The sequence below is a fragment of the Fusarium keratoplasticum genome, chromosome 10 (assembly GCF_025433545.1).
Source record: "Fusarium keratoplasticum isolate Fu6.1 chromosome 10, whole genome shotgun sequence".
Lineage (NCBI taxonomy): Eukaryota > Fungi > Ascomycota > Sordariomycetes > Hypocreales > Nectriaceae > Fusarium > Fusarium keratoplasticum.
In genome coordinates this window covers 1,107,915-1,123,501 of record NC_070538.1, presented here as the reverse complement: position 1 = coordinate 1,123,501, position 15,587 = coordinate 1,107,915, and the positions used below count along the sequence as shown (strand labels likewise).

The 15,587-nt window shown below is 50.5% G+C and overlaps 8 protein-coding genes across 8 annotated transcripts; 7 read left to right on the top strand and 1 right to left on the bottom strand.

The window, feature by feature from the left end:
• Positions 1–112: 112 nt before the first annotated feature.
• On the top strand, positions 113–1,279 carry NCS57_01222300 (uncharacterized protein; the record flags this gene model as incomplete). The annotated part of the gene is made up of 7 exons (XM_053061900.1): positions 113–183; positions 240–318; positions 384–778; positions 828–876; positions 935–987; positions 1,044–1,166; positions 1,219–1,279. The coding sequence occupies 7 exons, from the start codon at positions 113–115 to the stop codon at positions 1,277–1,279; spliced, it is 831 nt and encodes a 276-aa protein (XP_052908428.1).
• Positions 1,280–1,915: 636 nt separating this feature from the next.
• NCS57_01222200 (DUF4470 domain-containing protein) lies at positions 1,916–3,792 on the top strand (the record flags this gene model as incomplete). Its single annotated transcript, XM_053061899.1, has 6 exons — positions 1,916–1,927; positions 1,980–2,232; positions 2,284–2,863; positions 2,920–3,178; positions 3,240–3,535; positions 3,591–3,792. The coding sequence occupies 6 exons, from the start codon at positions 1,916–1,918 to the stop codon at positions 3,790–3,792; spliced, it is 1,602 nt and encodes a 533-aa protein (XP_052908427.1).
• A 361-nt stretch (positions 3,793–4,153) lies between these two features.
• Positions 4,154–5,645, bottom strand: NCS57_01222100 (MFS domain-containing protein; the record flags this gene model as incomplete). Its single annotated transcript, XM_053061898.1, has 2 exons — positions 4,154–5,453; positions 5,506–5,645. The coding sequence occupies 2 exons, from the start codon at positions 5,643–5,645 to the stop codon at positions 4,154–4,156; spliced, it is 1,440 nt and encodes a 479-aa protein (XP_052908426.1).
• A 450-nt stretch (positions 5,646–6,095) lies between these two features.
• Positions 6,096–6,497, top strand: NCS57_01222000 (BZIP domain-containing protein; the record flags this gene model as incomplete). Its single annotated transcript, XM_053061897.1, has 2 exons — positions 6,096–6,207; positions 6,256–6,497. 2 exons carry the CDS (start codon positions 6,096–6,098, stop codon positions 6,495–6,497), a joined length of 354 nt encoding a protein of 117 aa, XP_052908425.1.
• A 180-nt stretch (positions 6,498–6,677) lies between these two features.
• Positions 6,678–7,076, top strand: NCS57_01221900 (BZIP domain-containing protein; the record flags this gene model as incomplete). Its single annotated transcript, XM_053061896.1, has 1 exon — positions 6,678–7,076. One exon carries the CDS (start codon positions 6,678–6,680, stop codon positions 7,074–7,076), a length of 399 nt encoding a protein of 132 aa, XP_052908424.1.
• Positions 7,077–8,206: 1,130 nt separating this feature from the next.
• Positions 8,207–8,568, top strand: NCS57_01221800 (uncharacterized protein; the record flags this gene model as incomplete). Its single annotated transcript, XM_053061895.1, has 2 exons — positions 8,207–8,355; positions 8,409–8,568. Exons 1-2 carry the CDS (start codon positions 8,315–8,317, stop codon positions 8,566–8,568), a joined length of 201 nt encoding a protein of 66 aa, XP_052908423.1. The 5' UTR covers positions 8,207–8,314.
• Positions 8,569–9,153: 585 nt separating this feature from the next.
• NCS57_01221700 (uncharacterized protein) lies at positions 9,154–12,749 on the top strand (the record flags this gene model as incomplete). Its single annotated transcript, XM_053061894.1, has 7 exons — positions 9,154–9,341; positions 9,388–10,091; positions 10,277–10,363; positions 10,417–11,055; positions 11,105–11,209; positions 11,259–11,373; positions 11,750–12,749. 7 exons carry the CDS (start codon positions 9,154–9,156, stop codon positions 12,747–12,749), a joined length of 2,838 nt encoding a protein of 945 aa, XP_052908422.1.
• A 543-nt stretch (positions 12,750–13,292) lies between these two features.
• On the top strand, positions 13,293–15,493 carry NCS57_01221600 (Zn(2)-C6 fungal-type domain-containing protein; the record flags this gene model as incomplete). Its single annotated transcript, XM_053061893.1, has 7 exons — positions 13,293–13,463; positions 13,520–13,814; positions 13,889–14,082; positions 14,132–14,873; positions 14,926–15,037; positions 15,086–15,302; positions 15,350–15,493. The coding sequence occupies exons 1-7, from the start codon at positions 13,323–13,325 to the stop codon at positions 15,491–15,493; spliced, it is 1,845 nt and encodes a 614-aa protein (XP_052908421.1). The 5' UTR covers positions 13,293–13,322.
• Positions 15,494–15,587: the final 94 nt, after the last annotated feature.

Genomic DNA, 15,587 nt, shown 5'->3' with positions numbered 1-15,587 from the left:
CTCCTCCAAGACAGCCCGCTAATTATTTATTCGCCCGACATTTCTAACCAGGGTCTGCATCATCCTTGTTATCTCGATCCCGCGTTGCAAGAGCCATTATCACACCGACGCCATGTCTACTTATCACATCCAAGAGGTCGATAACCGCCTACAAGGGCGTCTTGCCCTTGTGACTGGAGCCAGGTAAGCTATCTTAGCCTCCATTGTTTCGGATCAGAAACTGACATCATTACTTGAAGTGGAGGCATCGGTTCCGCGATTGCTCGAGCTCTAGCCGCAGAGGGCTGCGACGTGGTTCTTCATTGCAACTCAAACTTGGTAGCACACACTCATCCTTTCAACACAGTGAGATTGTGACGCATACTAACAGCTCTCATTGATAGCACAAAGTTGAAGCCCTCTCCAAAAGTCTCCAGTCCGTCCACCCCGACCAACTCTTCCCATGTGTCTCAGCCGACCTCAGCTCTCGCGACCAAACACGCGGTCTCGTCGATGCCATATTCCAGAACCCTACAGTGTCCTCAAAGCATAAAGCCATATCCATCCTTGTGGCTAATGCTGGCCTTGGCAAGCGGATTCGAGATGTACAAGAGATCGAAGAGGATAACTGGGATGAGATGATGGAGGTTAACGCCCGAAGTCAGTTTGTGGTGACAAAGAGCTGTTTGCCTGGGATGAGGGCGCAGTCTTGGGGACGAGTGATTCTCGTGGGGAGTATTGCAAGCAAAGGCGGTGGCATCAATGGGTGTCACTATGCTGCTACAAAAGGGGCGCTCACGTATGTTGGTTTGCTCCTGACGAGATGTGATCTTGCTAACAGTCACTAGCTCTATGGGTTTGAACTTGGCTACCTTGCTCGCGGGTGAGGGTGTAACAGTCAACACTGCAAGTCATCACCTTGTCTCTGTTGACAATCATGTTAACGAGAGTACAGATCCTCCCTGCAATGATTGGCGCAACAGATATGATTCCAACACCAAAGTCTACGTGCGTATACACACTGCCTTGGGAAGACTGAGTTACTGACGGATACCCCCGACTAGAACATGGACAAGCGATACCAACCTAGACGCGCTAAAGGCCTCAGACCCGGGTCTCGCAATTGCTGCCAGCATCCCAGTCCATCGACTTGGACAGCCTGATGAGGTCGCCAACGTCGCCGTCATGTAAGTGGCAGACCTATATCATGCCAGTAAAGTATACTGATGACGTGAAAAGGATGGCGAAGACGGGGTATCTTACGGGACAAGAAATCGTGCTCTCGGGTGGGTTGAAGTAGGACAGTGATTGAACAACGGACTGACGGCTACACACCTTTGAGTCAATTGTCAATCGAATGAAGCTTTTAAACAACGTAGATGCGCTGTTCCAAGGAAAATAAGACCAGTACCTGAATTATCGCATGTATCATGCCCATTTGCCGCCCATGATCTCGTCTTTTAGATTGCCTCCAATTATGCTAGCTCGACTGAACTTGGGAATCGGAAGGGCCTTTCCATATGCTACCTTCCGATCCCGCCCTCTCGCGTTTGGGCAGAAGAGGAAAAAGTCGTGGGGGAAGGAGCCTATTGAGGTGATAGGTTCCTGTCTGTTCCTGTCTCCCCATGTGTTCGCGGCAAGACGGGAGATCAATCGCTTCCCCCATCTGCCATTGATTTCTTCCTCACCGCCATCAGCATCCATCGAATTGCATATCTTGATCATCCTTCGCGCATAAAGTCTTCAGGCCCCATCGATATTCGAGTCGGAAACATCCCCTACGCATCGGCTATCCCGGAAACGGCGACGCTACATCGAGATGTCACAATCACAACAACTCAACTCCACCTTACAATACCAACCCCCCTTTCCTTGCGCCAATGTGAACGGAGGGATCGCCTGTAGGGGCACTGGCGCGCTGGTATGCGCATCCTGCATGTTGGTTGCAGTAAGTCCCATCATCTGCTTCTGCCCATGGGAGTTTCTAAACAGACACCCAGTATTGCGACCCTTTCTGTCGGTTCCAAGATCGGACCCATCATGCACAATATTGCACGCTCCCGTTCTTAGATTCGACATGGGTCCCATCCTGGTCAGTCGAAGGCCGACAGCCCACGTTCGGTCGGGAAGGCTACGTGGCACCCTTCGCGACACACAAAACCATCTGGGGCGATGTTCCGGCGTTGGATATCCTGAAGCTGGACCAGAACGAGGGTGTGCAATACCATAAAGACTTGGCTCTCTTGTTTGCTGGTAGGAGTCGCCTTAACCCTCTATGGTAGTGTTAACACTGATGCTCTCTAGCATCTGGAGACCTTCGCAATGTCATCAAAACCGTTACCTCACTCCCCTGGACGTTCCGAAATGATCTCACCATCACAATCAACGACAATGACCTTGATGTCGTGGCAAGGAACATCATCCTGCTTCTTACTGCCCTCCTCAGTGCCAAACCTGAAGATGCAGCCACCCGTATGATTCACATCTGGTATTCTGCCTCTATCCGACAGAGTGATCTCGAGTTTTTACACGGCGTGGTCCGCCCCAATATCGAGAGTGTTTGCAGCAACCTTGAAGGTGAGGATTTGGATCGCCTACACTCGGGAACCTTTTCAAGAGGGTCTTACTCCTGGGTCAATGTCGTGCTGCCCAAGAAGTCGTGGCTTGCACTTCTAAAGTACCTTCAGGTGCCAGAGGGCCTGACTATTGACCAAGCTCGACAAGTCCGAACTGCTGTTACCCTACCAGCCGGCCACCTTGACTTCATAGAACACAATTATTTTCCCTTGTTGCCAGCACAACGCATCTGCTGGCATCGGTTCCGTTTAGATGGTGTCCTGTTGCCATTCGGGGCATCCAGGAAGCCATTTGACACACCAAATCCGTTGGTGAACCCCCCTCTCTTGACCAAAGTGATACTGATACGAGCAATGTTACTAGAACATTGTTCCACAGTGCCCACTGGCCGTACAGAGGTGATTTGCAGCCTATCCACGGATGGGACTTTGGTGAAGTCATCAAGGTGTCGACTGGAGCAGCTTCCATGGACCACTATGGGAAGCTCTTCTACTATCTTCAAGAGGTTTTTGTTAAGTTTTCCAGAGATCTGAGATCGAGAAACCTATATTTTCGCCTCTACAACCAGGACATTCAGCACTTGGCCGGAAAACTAGGAGCCCAGTCCTTTGCAAGGATCGAGGTATGTCATCGACTGGGCCATGGAGGGACACAATGTTTTGCCCTCGGCTGACACTGGATAGTTATCCAACCTCTCAGAAGAACCCTACATAGACCCTGGCCTTGCCTCGAGATGTCTTGTCCCTCTGTTACAAGTTCGAACAATGAATCCTTACGCCACACTCATCATGCTGTTCACAAAAGCTGTCTGGGCCCAGATAAATACTTCCTACGAAATTCCAGCCATGGCCAAATGCGCACCCACAATGGCGACCTTGATACCTCAAGTGGTGATGCCACCGGATAAGCAGGACCCGATAGTGTCAAAGTTTCTTTTGGGGATGGGACTCATCATTGACGTCGACAATTTATTCGACAAGTGAGTTTTCATTGCCAAGAGCAGGAGATGATGATGGACCTCACGCGTTTCTTAGGTATTTGGCTTCCAACCAGGCCCATCGCATGAATTGCGGTAGCATGGCTGTCAAGGAGAATCACACGATTGTAGAGAAGTGGCCCTTCCGGCCCAAGCTCACACCAGGGCAGTGTGGTACCCCTGGGGAGCTGGCGGTTATGCTGAGCTCTGCAGCTCTAGAACTGGCAAGATACGTGGAGTACAGGTCTCTCTTATCCTGACACCTTTAGCTAGTGCACAAGTATCTCTTCGTTACCTTCCCAGAATGCTTCCTTAGGTCGAAGGTGGCTTTGAGGAGGACTGAAATAGGTAGTCTCTAGATAAATACATGAGAATCATATGGCTTGCTTTGAATTCTTTCAGCGATGATGCCCTATTTGCCTAGAATAAAGATGACTCATACCCGCTTTTACTTTGGTGACTTGAATCTGGATCAATACCAGCTGGTAATGTGAGGAAAACGGAGATCACTATGGCTGGTCTTCGTTGTTCTCACCCGGACAAAGTGTCAATCACAGGGTGTCCGAACTTGGAGAATTTGACCAAGTCCCTAGCGATATCTGCCTTGGGAGAATCCTTTGCTTACAGCTTCCACTTCCACCTCCGCTTGCCGTCGGTTCCAACCATGGCCTCCAGTCTCACCCAAAGGACGGCAACAGTGGCGGCACACATCAGTGTTCCAACCAGTATCGACATTCGTTCATATGCCTTGGGCCCAATGTTAGTGCTTGAGGTCCGGATGAGAACACCGCCTACGGGAGTGCCGATCATGGTGGCCATGCCACGAACCATGTACAGCACGCCATTGACAGAAGCAAAGTTTTGCGGACCGAAGAGCTCTACTAGGCTGGCGGGGAAGAGGGAGATGTAAGCGCTGGCAAAAATGCCGTAGAAGATGGTGAACGTGATGAAGAGGTTTTGGGAGCTTGAGGCTTGGCCATGTAATGTCGAGGGCAGCCAAAAGCCCAGAGTGACTACGGCACTCAGAAGGGTGGTCATGAAGAGTGAGTTGAGTCGCCCGATGCGATCAGCTGCGTGGCCGATGACAATCTTTCCGACGGCGTTGCATGCGTTGCTGATTGCGATAAAGTTTGCGCCTGCTGTAGTGCTGTATCCAAGAGTGGCAGCGTAGGATGCAAAGAAGAAGACTGGAGTGTAATATGCAGCGGCTTGGAAGATGGCGCTGAGGGCCTGAGCTAGGAATCTCTGCGATTTTGCGACTCGGAGATCGACGAGGGGAACGTTAAAGATTCCATCGGCACGACTGACGCGGGCTGCATTAACCACTTGAAGTTGAGCCCTGGTTCTTGGTTCCCAGGCCATGGAAAAACTTGCAGCCGTGACGAGGAAGGATGAGACACCTCCCGTAAGTCGGAGGGTGTTTCGGAAGCCGATTTGATCGTTGCATGCTTTAAGGGCCGGTGCCCAAACAAGACCTCCCACGCCAGTGCCGGAGAGGATGATTCCCATGGCCAAGCCTCGATGCGTCGTGAACCAAGTCGGAGCAACTGTTACAGCCGTCATGTATGATGAGCATGTGCCAAAGCCAAGAAGCAAACCTTGACTGAGCGTAAAGTGCCAGAGTCTGGTGCCAAAGCTGGCGAGGATGAGGGACAGCCCGAAGACAATGCCGCCGACAAACGAGACCCTGTGGGGAGAAAAGCGCTTGGCCCATGCTACGATAAAGGGAGCGCCCATTGTCATCAAGGAGATGGATAGCGTGCCGATCAAGTCGATTTGCGCGGGAGAGGCTCCCGTGAATGGCGTGTCGGGCTTCAGAGCCATGGCTTCGTACAAGGCTTGGTAGACGCCGAAGGCAAAGTTCAGGCCGCAGCAGGTGAATACTATGGTAAAGGAGGAGATGACCATGACAATTGACTTCCTGTTGAGGTGTTAGTATTGAGCGAGCTGGTTGGATGGATTGAGTCACATACCATTTGGGGATGTCAAACTCGTTTGTCGAGACGGCATGGTCAGCGTTGGAGGGTGCCTGCTCCAGGTTCTCTTCGAGTCGTAGGGCGTTTGAATCGGGGGATTGGACATCGTTTGATGCCATCATTCTAGATGAAGCCATCATTGAGATATGTGATGGGGGTTCATTGGAGGATGGAGGAAGCAAGTGTTTTTTCGGAGTTCGCAGTTCAATCTCCGAGTGGGGGAAGCCGGATCGGACAAGGATGATTCACACCTTCTGCCGAGAAAGGGCGCAAAAGACAATATGAATGGGCCTGAAGGCATAATAACGGAGCCATTGTTGCGCATTTCGCAGCGCTGAGTCATGGGCTTGAATTGCCATGAGTCCGTTAGTGCTTCTCTCTTCATATTGTTTGAAGGGATTGCCATAGCCCGTTGGACACCGCTCAGCGAGGATATGAGAACAATGCGTTTGGATCCTGTGTGATGTGCTCATCACTAGCTGACAAATGCCATCTCTCGTCATCACGCAGCCCGCATCTCCATGCACCAGATACCAACTCAAGTTAGCAAACCACACATCTCGTTTTCAACCACTCTCTCCATCAACATGGGGTCCGCACAAGACATTGTTGGTAGCAATGCTTCTACCAATCATGCCGCAAAGAAACAGACATCGATGGAACGACGGATACAAAACCGAAAGGCCCAAAAGGCATACCGTGAGTTCCACAAATGGAGTCGAGTCAAGACACTGACCAAAGTCACAGGCGATAGAAAACGCCAAAGGCTACAGGAGTTGGAAAGCAAGGTGCATGCCCTAGAAAGTGCATCATTTATACAGCTATCGACGCCACTGTCTATTGGCAACCTCGACACCACACCAAGTCAGAACATTGATGCCTCTCTCGGCCTTCTTGGAGATGCTCTAAACGGTGATGCCCTGCAAGTCTTCTCCAGTCCGACACCTGGTTTCACCGAAGCCTCAAGTTGGAATGATGCCGACATGTAGTTGAATCCAGCACAGCTAGAGAGCAATCTCCAAATCAACAACGCTTCTGACTACCCGGAAGGACTACCTTCCACGAGATCGACTCATACTCCTGCCTACCCAAGCCCCATAACCCAAAACACACCCTCCTTGACGACAGATGGAAAAGCCATACAGGTATCTCGCCCTAGCGGGAACATGATGTCTTTCAGTCCTCGGGTTCTACGAGAGTTCTACACATCACTACCAAAAACCATGAGAGACGAGCTTCGGGAATTGGCAAAGGCGGGCGACTTCTCGTTTGTAGATGTCATCAAGTCGCAACTTAGGCCTGGCAACAATCTATCCAATCAAAGTCCCGGACAAAGAACTTTGGAAGATTCAACATACTGTCCCTACCGTAATGCCTTACACATTGCACGATTCTCCTACTTTGCAGCACTATTCACAAACTTTAGTTCGCTCGGCTTCGACTTTTCATTATTCCTCGACGAGACAAGCGTGTCTCCCTTTGTCGGCCGCTCTGATCTTGATGATACCAGCGTCCCCTCTAGCCTTCGACCACTAGAATCACAGCGTTCTGTTTCTCATCACCCTTAAATCGACTCGCTTCCGTTTCCCGAGTTTCGACGTCGGGCGCTGGTCGCTCTATCGACGGATCCGCCGCTTTTAGATGAGGACGGTCTCTGCATCGACTTGATGTTGAACGACGGACTTGTGTGCTGGGGGTCGACGAGTGAGAATGGTATGGACCGTGGAACGCCCTGGGACAGTCGAAGCTGGGAAGCCAAGGGATGGTTTCTACGGAAATGGTGGTGGCTCGTGGGTGGCCAGGATGGAGAGCTCTGGCAATCGTCCACGTGGTGGGCGTCGCAAAGGGGAGAGACGATATCGACGCGGGAGAGGAACACCGAAGGTAAGGATGTCACCGTGGGGGTCTACGTGGGTGGTACACCTTGATGTCGGTGAAGCTCCCGGGCTACCATGCCCAATTGGAGACTGACCACGGTGTGTTGTCGTCCCAGAACCGGGCTATCGGGAACAAATAATCTGGCCAACTAATACCTTTACTTATCAAACGTTTTTCACGTGTCACCGCCTGAATACAACGGACAACGCCAACGTCGCGGTTATCCCGGCTAAGGAGCCGCACCAAGATGAGCCCACTCTCGAGCCATGTGGTGTAGACCCACGGTCAAAATCCGGGGTCGCGCGAAAGCATCGACTTAGGGTCAACTGGCGAACGCGGGGAAGATTAGTCTAAAGATGCATTGTAGTATTGAGAGGCTCGAAGGATTGTTCTGGTGGTTGCTTCTTCTGCGCTGGGGTTGGGCGAGGCGAGAATATCCCGGAAGCCGCGGCGTGGTTCCATGGTCACGGTATTGCGACACGAGGGCGAGCATGTTGGGCATTGATTCAAGGGATTGACGTCTGTGAGGTGAGGCTGGAAGAGGGCCATGTCATGATCAGATGAGTCTGCTTCTTAGCAATGATCCGATTCGCCAAGAGGATGCGGTAATGCAAGATGACTTCCTCTTCAATCGCTTCCAGGCCTCGCCACTGGCACCTCCCGGAGTCGCCCGACCAGGGTCTGACATGCGCCGTCACGGTACTCGACGGTGATCATCATGCCACCGGCAGTCGTAAGAAACGTTCGATATCAGACAGCCGAGGGTCGAATCATGAAATTGAAGCATTTGGAACGTAATTATATAATACCACCGTTTCCCTCTCGGTTTTGGATCATCATCAAGCACAATTGCAATCATCAAAAGCATACAAGGCCATCACTGCCTACAATCACCACCAAAACAATTACAACACCCACAATCATCCCAATGCTTCCTGTTGCCAACGCCACTGCTCCGGTCGGTACCAAGTAAGATCACCACCCAATTCCACCTTCAAACCGCTCATTCTAATGAACTTTAGGGTCCTGCCCGTCGTTCTGGCCCTCGGAGGCGCCACAGTAGCTGGCGGCCTCGCCCGATCCCAGCAGCGATTAAACCAATTCAACCAGGCACAAAACAAGACACTCGCCGCACCCGATGCCAAGTTTGTCAATGTGGTTCTCGAGTCAATTTTTGCATAGAGGGAAAAAGGAGAAGACACTCAAAAACGAGCGCAGGTACGATATGGATAGTGTACGACATAGGATAGAGCGAAAGCCTGGACGCATGCAGTTTGACATGCCTTTACGAATGATATTTTATGAACTTGTCTTGATTCATCATCATCTGTGATCATCTTCCCCAGCATAACATCTCATCGTTAGTCTTGACGTCACAGGCTTCAGCCCAGTCCAAGGCTGTCCTGTCCCTAAGATAGCATTGTTAATAACTTGACAGCGTTGTCTGTCAATGCATGTGATGTATTTCGCCCGCGGTAATTGCACGCATCCAATGGCGGGCCAGGCCTCTGTAACTCCAAAATCTTGTCACAATCTCACTGTTTCTCTCATCAAAACATTGAATCTGCAACAAATGTGGCGTCTGATGCTTTGCGTGCTAGACACGACTCTAAGCACGCTAGAACAGGGCCGATGTCTGAGATTACGTAGCTCAAGATTGTTGGGGTCAAGGGAGATGATAAATTGGGCATTTCTTGCTGTGTCCTGATCATCGAGTCCGCTGCATCCGATTAAGGCACATTCTCTCGTTAGCAAAACCTCTCAACCATGCGACTGAGTATCTCATTGGTATTGACTTGCGGCGCCCTTTTGGCGTCTGCATATCCTCGTCCAAATCGCTTATTCTCGCGATTGATCGTGTTTGGCGACAGCTTCAGCGATAATGGCAATGGGGCGTGGGTCGCAAGCAACGGAACGTGGCCGGTAGACCCGGCCTATTTCAACCACTCTTTCTCGTAGGTCAATGCCCTCATTCTAATTCCTTCAATTCTGACTGCCTAGAAACGGCCCTAAATGGAACGATATCGTCGCTGAAGTGCTGGATCTCGAGCTCATCAACCTTGCTGCTGGAGGCGCTACCACGGACAATGACTTTGTAACCGGCGGTACCGGAGCCAGCTCAACAATCCCAGTTCCTTCTGCTGATGATCAGATCACCGCGTTCTTGTCGCGGGACAAACCAACAGAAACTGATGTCTTCGTCCATTGGATTGGGGCAAACGACATTCTCTTCAACACCAGTATCACGGGCATAGAGGTCACCAGTCTGATCTCAAAACATGTGAATCGATTATACCGTGCGGGAATACAGAATCTTGTCCTGGCTAATTACAATAATGCCACGACCTTTCCGGCGACGTATAACTCGTCCGACTACAACATCCCCAGCGTACAGGCCTTTGTCGGCGATTTGACCATCGGACTGAAAGACATCGCCGCTGGTTACTCGGGGTTCTTCCGAACCGCCTTCGTTGACATAGGTGCTCTATTCCTGGATATTATGGAACGACCAACCAGGTACAACATTGACCAGAAATACGTCGATCCGCCAACAGCATGCTTGACAGGCGTGTACACGAGCGAAGGGGTGCCACGGCATTTATGCAGCGATCCTGAGCGTCATCTGTTTTTCGACTCGTATCATCCTGTCAAGGAGGTACATGCAATGATGGCGAAAATGTTTATCAAGGCAATTCAGGGCTTGAGTCGCGGACGTTGAGACCTTGGCATGCTCGCGTCAGCATGCAGCGGCAGATATGATAAGAAGCTAGGTCTGATAGAAATATATGATGAGCAGGACTTTAGTGATTTCGTTACAAAAGAAGACATATGTCAATAGACATAGAATACAAGCTCAAAATACTTTTATCCTTTTCATTACAAAAACTAGAGTACTGCACCATGGCATCTTTTGGCTTCCATACCACCTCTGACGAGGCCAGCAAGGCTCTCGAGGAAAACATCACCGGCAAGACAAGTAAGAATAAAACGAAACTTTTAATCAATTTTATATGTACTAAGGAGGCACAGTCGTCATTACGGGTGTCAGTCCAGGATCCCTTGGTGCAGACACAGCCCGGGCTATCCTGGCCCAATCTCCTGCCAAGCTCATTCTGGCCAGCCAGACAGAGTCGAAGCTGCACGAGGTCAGCAAGTCTCTTGATACTTATGCAGGGTCTTCTGTTTATCCCCTAGTACTAGATCTTGCATCGCATGATGCGGTTCGCAAGGCTGCTGCCGAGTTGTCGACCTATGTCGATGCTATCGATGCAATTATTTGCACCGCGGGAGTCATGGCTTTGCCCTCGTACCAAAAATCCAAGGATGGAGTTGAGATGCAGTTTGCGGTCAATTATCTTGGTCACTTCTTGTTCATCAATCTCTTGGTCGACAAGATCCTTGCTGGGAATGCCACCGTGGTCACTTATACCAGCGAAGCCAACACGCGCGCCGACTTGGGATTTCTCGATGACCTGGCCTACGGCAAGGGAAAGAATTACGAGAAGTGGACTGCATATGGCAATTCCAAGGCTTGTGACATACTTCTCTCGGTTGGATTAGTTGAAAGGTTCGGCAAACGTGGCCTTCGCTCGTTCAGCGTCGACCCCGGCATCATCGTCAGCACCTCACTGACCCGATCTGTGCCTCAAGAAGACTTTCAGGCCATGGGTATGATTTTTCTTGGTTTTGTAGTGTAGCATGTGCTTACAAGTGGTAGGGTGGGTTGACGAGAATGGCAACTTGAACTCTGCCATCAAGGTCAAGACGTTGGCTGAGGGTGCTGCCGCTGGTATCATTGCTGCATTTGACCACAACCTTTCCAGTACGTTTTGTTGCCTATCTATAAGACATACCAAACTGACGATTGATAGATGAAAATGGATACTTTCTCGCCGATGGAGGTCTCACTGAGCAAGGCCTCTTGCCAGCTGCGGTTGATCCAGCCATGGCGGCAAAGTTGTGGAGCATCAGTGAAAAGCTGGTCAGGTAACTATGGACAAAGATCATAGGCTGGAGAAGATAATGTTGTTTCGGGTTGACAATGTTGACGAGACACAATTGGCTCATCATGATGGACTATCAGTTATCCCGATGCCGGCTGCTGCCTGCTTACTGCTTACACCGCATCTCGGCACGAAACATCCATATCTGAGAATTCTTCTTTTGAGTTATTTCTTACTGTGAATATGACAATGGCGCAGTGCCTTATTTCCATCCAAAATGGTTCTTTTCGACTCGAGGCACCTGAGCGGGGCTGCCAAACTCAAGACCCCTCGGCTAGAGACTGGATGAAGTCACATCTTGACGACATATGCCTTGAAACGTTTCAGACATCTCCTCAGCTACAGCCACATCACCGCAGCCACGGGAACTTTGGGAGACTGCCCAGGAAGCTCAGGTCACAGTCTCGTCTAGTGAGCCCGGATGGCGTCGTCGCCATTACAAGCCCTCGAAGCTGGTATTCTCAGTTGGCAGGCAAACGTGCCGCTGCCAATGTGGAACCCGAGCATCGGGATTTCCGGAGTCCCTTCTTCACGCTGCCTGTCGAAATACGACTCTGCATCTATCGCCATCTGCTCATTACCAAAGGCCTCGCTGTTCTTTGTCCAGACCCGGACGGGTTCCGTGTTCTGCCCCGAGAGTACTACGATGGACCCTTTCGACTATACCCTGAGATCCTCGCGACTTGTCGTCAGATCAACCGAGAAGGCACTTCAATCCTATACTCGGAGAATGTGTTTCGACGGGAATTTCTCTGGAGACGCACTTGGACCAAAAATGGACGCGAGCCTTTTCCGCGCTGCGAAAGCTCTCCGCTCAAAGAGGCCAATCTGCAGTGCATCTCGCGGATTCGCATCTTCCGAACCTACCACCAATGGTTCCGTGATGGAAGCCTCAAAGTCTTGCACGACTTTCCAAACTTGAGGGAGTTGCAGGTGCACATTGACGACAACGACATCTGGGGCGACCTTAACCCGGATAGTCACTGGAAGGAAAGCATGAGGGCCATCAACCGTGACCACCCCGACTTGGCCTGCGTCAAGACCCAGATCCGACTCGCCTTTGACCGACGCTATCGCGATTGGTGTGATCGCTGCACGAACAGACGCCTTGACTTCAGTGTGCATAGGATCAAGAAGGATGAGCTTGAGCGGTGGATACGAAGCGAGGGCTTGTTTGCTGGCCGGGACCTGGTTTGGTCTTTTAGCACGCAGACTTCTGAGTATTGTGGACCGTCTTGCATAGTTGCACTCACCGTTGATAGCAACCGCAGGGGGACGGATACCATCGAGTGTCGCATTGAAGGAGACGAGGACACCAAGTACACTACGGAGCCAGCCTACATTGACAAGGAGGTCTAGGCCAGGGGGCAAACAAGGATCATTTTGAATAGTTAAATATGCAATAACCACACCACGATCAGACCGGTAGAACACGGCGAATCTTCACGATCCTCAGTGTTAGCTGCGCCTCCCGAGATGCTTCAGGGGGAAAGCGGAAGCTATGATTTAAGCTTTCGAGGCACATATTAGTGGCGCCTCGTGCCGTATTCTGGCGTCTAGCACTCGTACATGTACGCGAATAACATCAAGCCCAGAGTCGGCGAAATAGTATATTGACTTTTCTGAAAATACGGTGTGGAAACTATTGCTGTCCAGACTCGAGCCGGGTCTCGAGCCGGGCCTCGACGATGCCTGAATCGGCGGTGAAGCATGACTCGGGTTGGAACTGACGTCGTTCTGACGCAGTCAAAGCGCTCTTGTCGACGAATTGGGGAGTGTCATTAGCCTTGTGCCATATCAGATTGCCGCAGTGACAGGCCTCAAAAAAGGTTATTTTACTTATAATATCCCTTCACGGTGTCTCTTGATGAGCTGTCAATTAACAACAATCGTTTGAATAACACTTTACTCTTCACCCCGCAGAATGAGATCATGGCGATGAATTACAGACCTATCAAGCCTGCTCCCCCGATGGATGGGAGCCATCGAGTGGACAAATCATCTCGATCAGCACCGAAGAGGCCACCAGCAACCAAGACTGCTTGCTGGGGATGTCGCAAGCGAAAAGCCAAAGTATGTCATCCAGAGGACTATTCCACCAAGACGAGTGAGCTCACGCTGTGGTTTAGTGTGATGGGCAACGACCAGCATGTGCAAACTGCATAAAGTCAACCAGAGAATGCGTCTACGACACCAAGATCAGGGATTCAAACACAAGAGCTCTTCAGCTCGCCAACCAAGAGCTTCGAGAGCAGCTAGACGCCTCAAATCTGCTTCTGAGGCAGCTGGCGTCAGGTGCTCCAGAAGTCCGAGGTCCTATTCTCCAGTTTTTAGCAGGCAACAAGCAGCCTCAGGAGATCATTCGAGCTTTGAGGATCGATAATAGCCTTGGGCTTCGACCAAAGCCGTCGGAGCGACGGCAAGGTACGTGACACTTCCAGAACCTCACTCCCTGCCTTTTTTCATTGTTGATTAGAATTCTTACGCGAACTTGCAAGACAAGATCGTTTATCGATTGCTAGGCTCACAGACGCCGCACTCGACAACCCATCATACGATGGAAAGTCTTCCGACCCCAGCCAATTCTGTTGCTGATTCAACCATCATGCCCGTATTTGATCAGCCCTCATGGCAGCCTTCTGATACGGACACTTCAGTAACTCCGGTTTCCAATACTTTGGATAAGTCCCCTGTAAGAAGTCTGTCTCAGTTGGCTTCTTGATGCCTGTTAACATGAGCAGATGTTGCTAGAAGGTCCATCTTCTCTCGAACCTGTGGCATCTAGCTTTACTCCTCGGAATGCCATCACAGTTAAGCCGTACTTGCAAAGTCCAGTTCTCATACCCGAAGCATCTCGGATCAAACGGGAGAGTCTCTTGTTTGTATTTCCCTTGTTCAACCGTTTGGATTATCTGTTGGGTGCTCCCACAGACGATCATGATACAAGCCCAGACCTCCTCAGAGACACAGATCAAACGGCTCGCTGCTTTTCATCCACGGGAGCTTATCGAGGAGCGCCATCTTTGAACCTTCCCAACTCTCACAGTTCCTACTCATCTCCCGTCTTTGATCAGCTGGCTAGTCTCGGCGAATCGAGAGTACCTGTGCAAACCGGTCAAAGCCTAGCTGCCTTTCTCAGAATTCATTCCAACTACGGGAATTCTTTTGGCAATCTTCCACTCTCCAGCAGCATCCGAGCCAATAACTACCCTCCGGACGTTCAAGATGCACAACTCAGAAACTTCACAGTGCCTATTTGGGCTGTGACGACACTGAATACTCTGCCTGACCCAGGCGGCCTGCGAGAAGCGTTTACCAGCGTGTACAACGAGGCGACGAGGTTACTCCAAGAAGGCACCGCCCTTGAAAAGGTAGTTGGGACACATCCTGAGATAGCGGCATTATTCGACCAAGGTGTATTTGACAAGTCAACTCTTCTTTCAAAATGGGCTGCACAGATGGTGCATAGCGTTAAGCTCAAAGGTATTCAGCTATGGAGATGTAGCTTGAGGTCTAGGAGCTTACCAAGTGACAGGATACGACTTTACCTGCTTTGCATCGATGTACGTCTTCTGGTACCTGATGCGATGGATGATCAGCCCATCTCCCGAAACATATGCCGCCATACCAGAATGGATCAGGCCAACGTGAGGACTACTGTTCCTGTGGGCAGTGCACGATGCTAACTTGTGCAGGCCAAACCAACTTTTCATACCTCATATCAATATGGTCGATTTTGCCATCTGGCCAGACTTCCGTGAGCTTGTGGTCCAGCTACCATCCATGCAAGAGCATATGGAGTGGCTTATCGACTTATCCAACTCGATTCAGTGCGAGTGGCCATATGAGCTTGATCAAGCACTGTGCAAGGACGAAGCCAGTGGAAACATTGATCTTGTTGACTTGGCCAAGGTATGCTGCCCTTCATGATTTTGGACAACGATGCTAACTGGCAGTAGCAACATGTGTGGACTCTAGGGTGCTGGTCCGTAGGCCCGACGTTTCGGAGTTACTTATTAAACGCGGATAACTACGTAAATATTAGAGTTGAAGATCTGGAAGTTGGCGCATCCGCATATACTGAACTGGGGCGAGAGATGTGACAGGGAGTGATGAGATCAACTCTACAGGATAGGGTGTAAATTTGGACAAGTTTTGTGTATCAATAAACTTAAACGCTTTTTAATTACACACAAT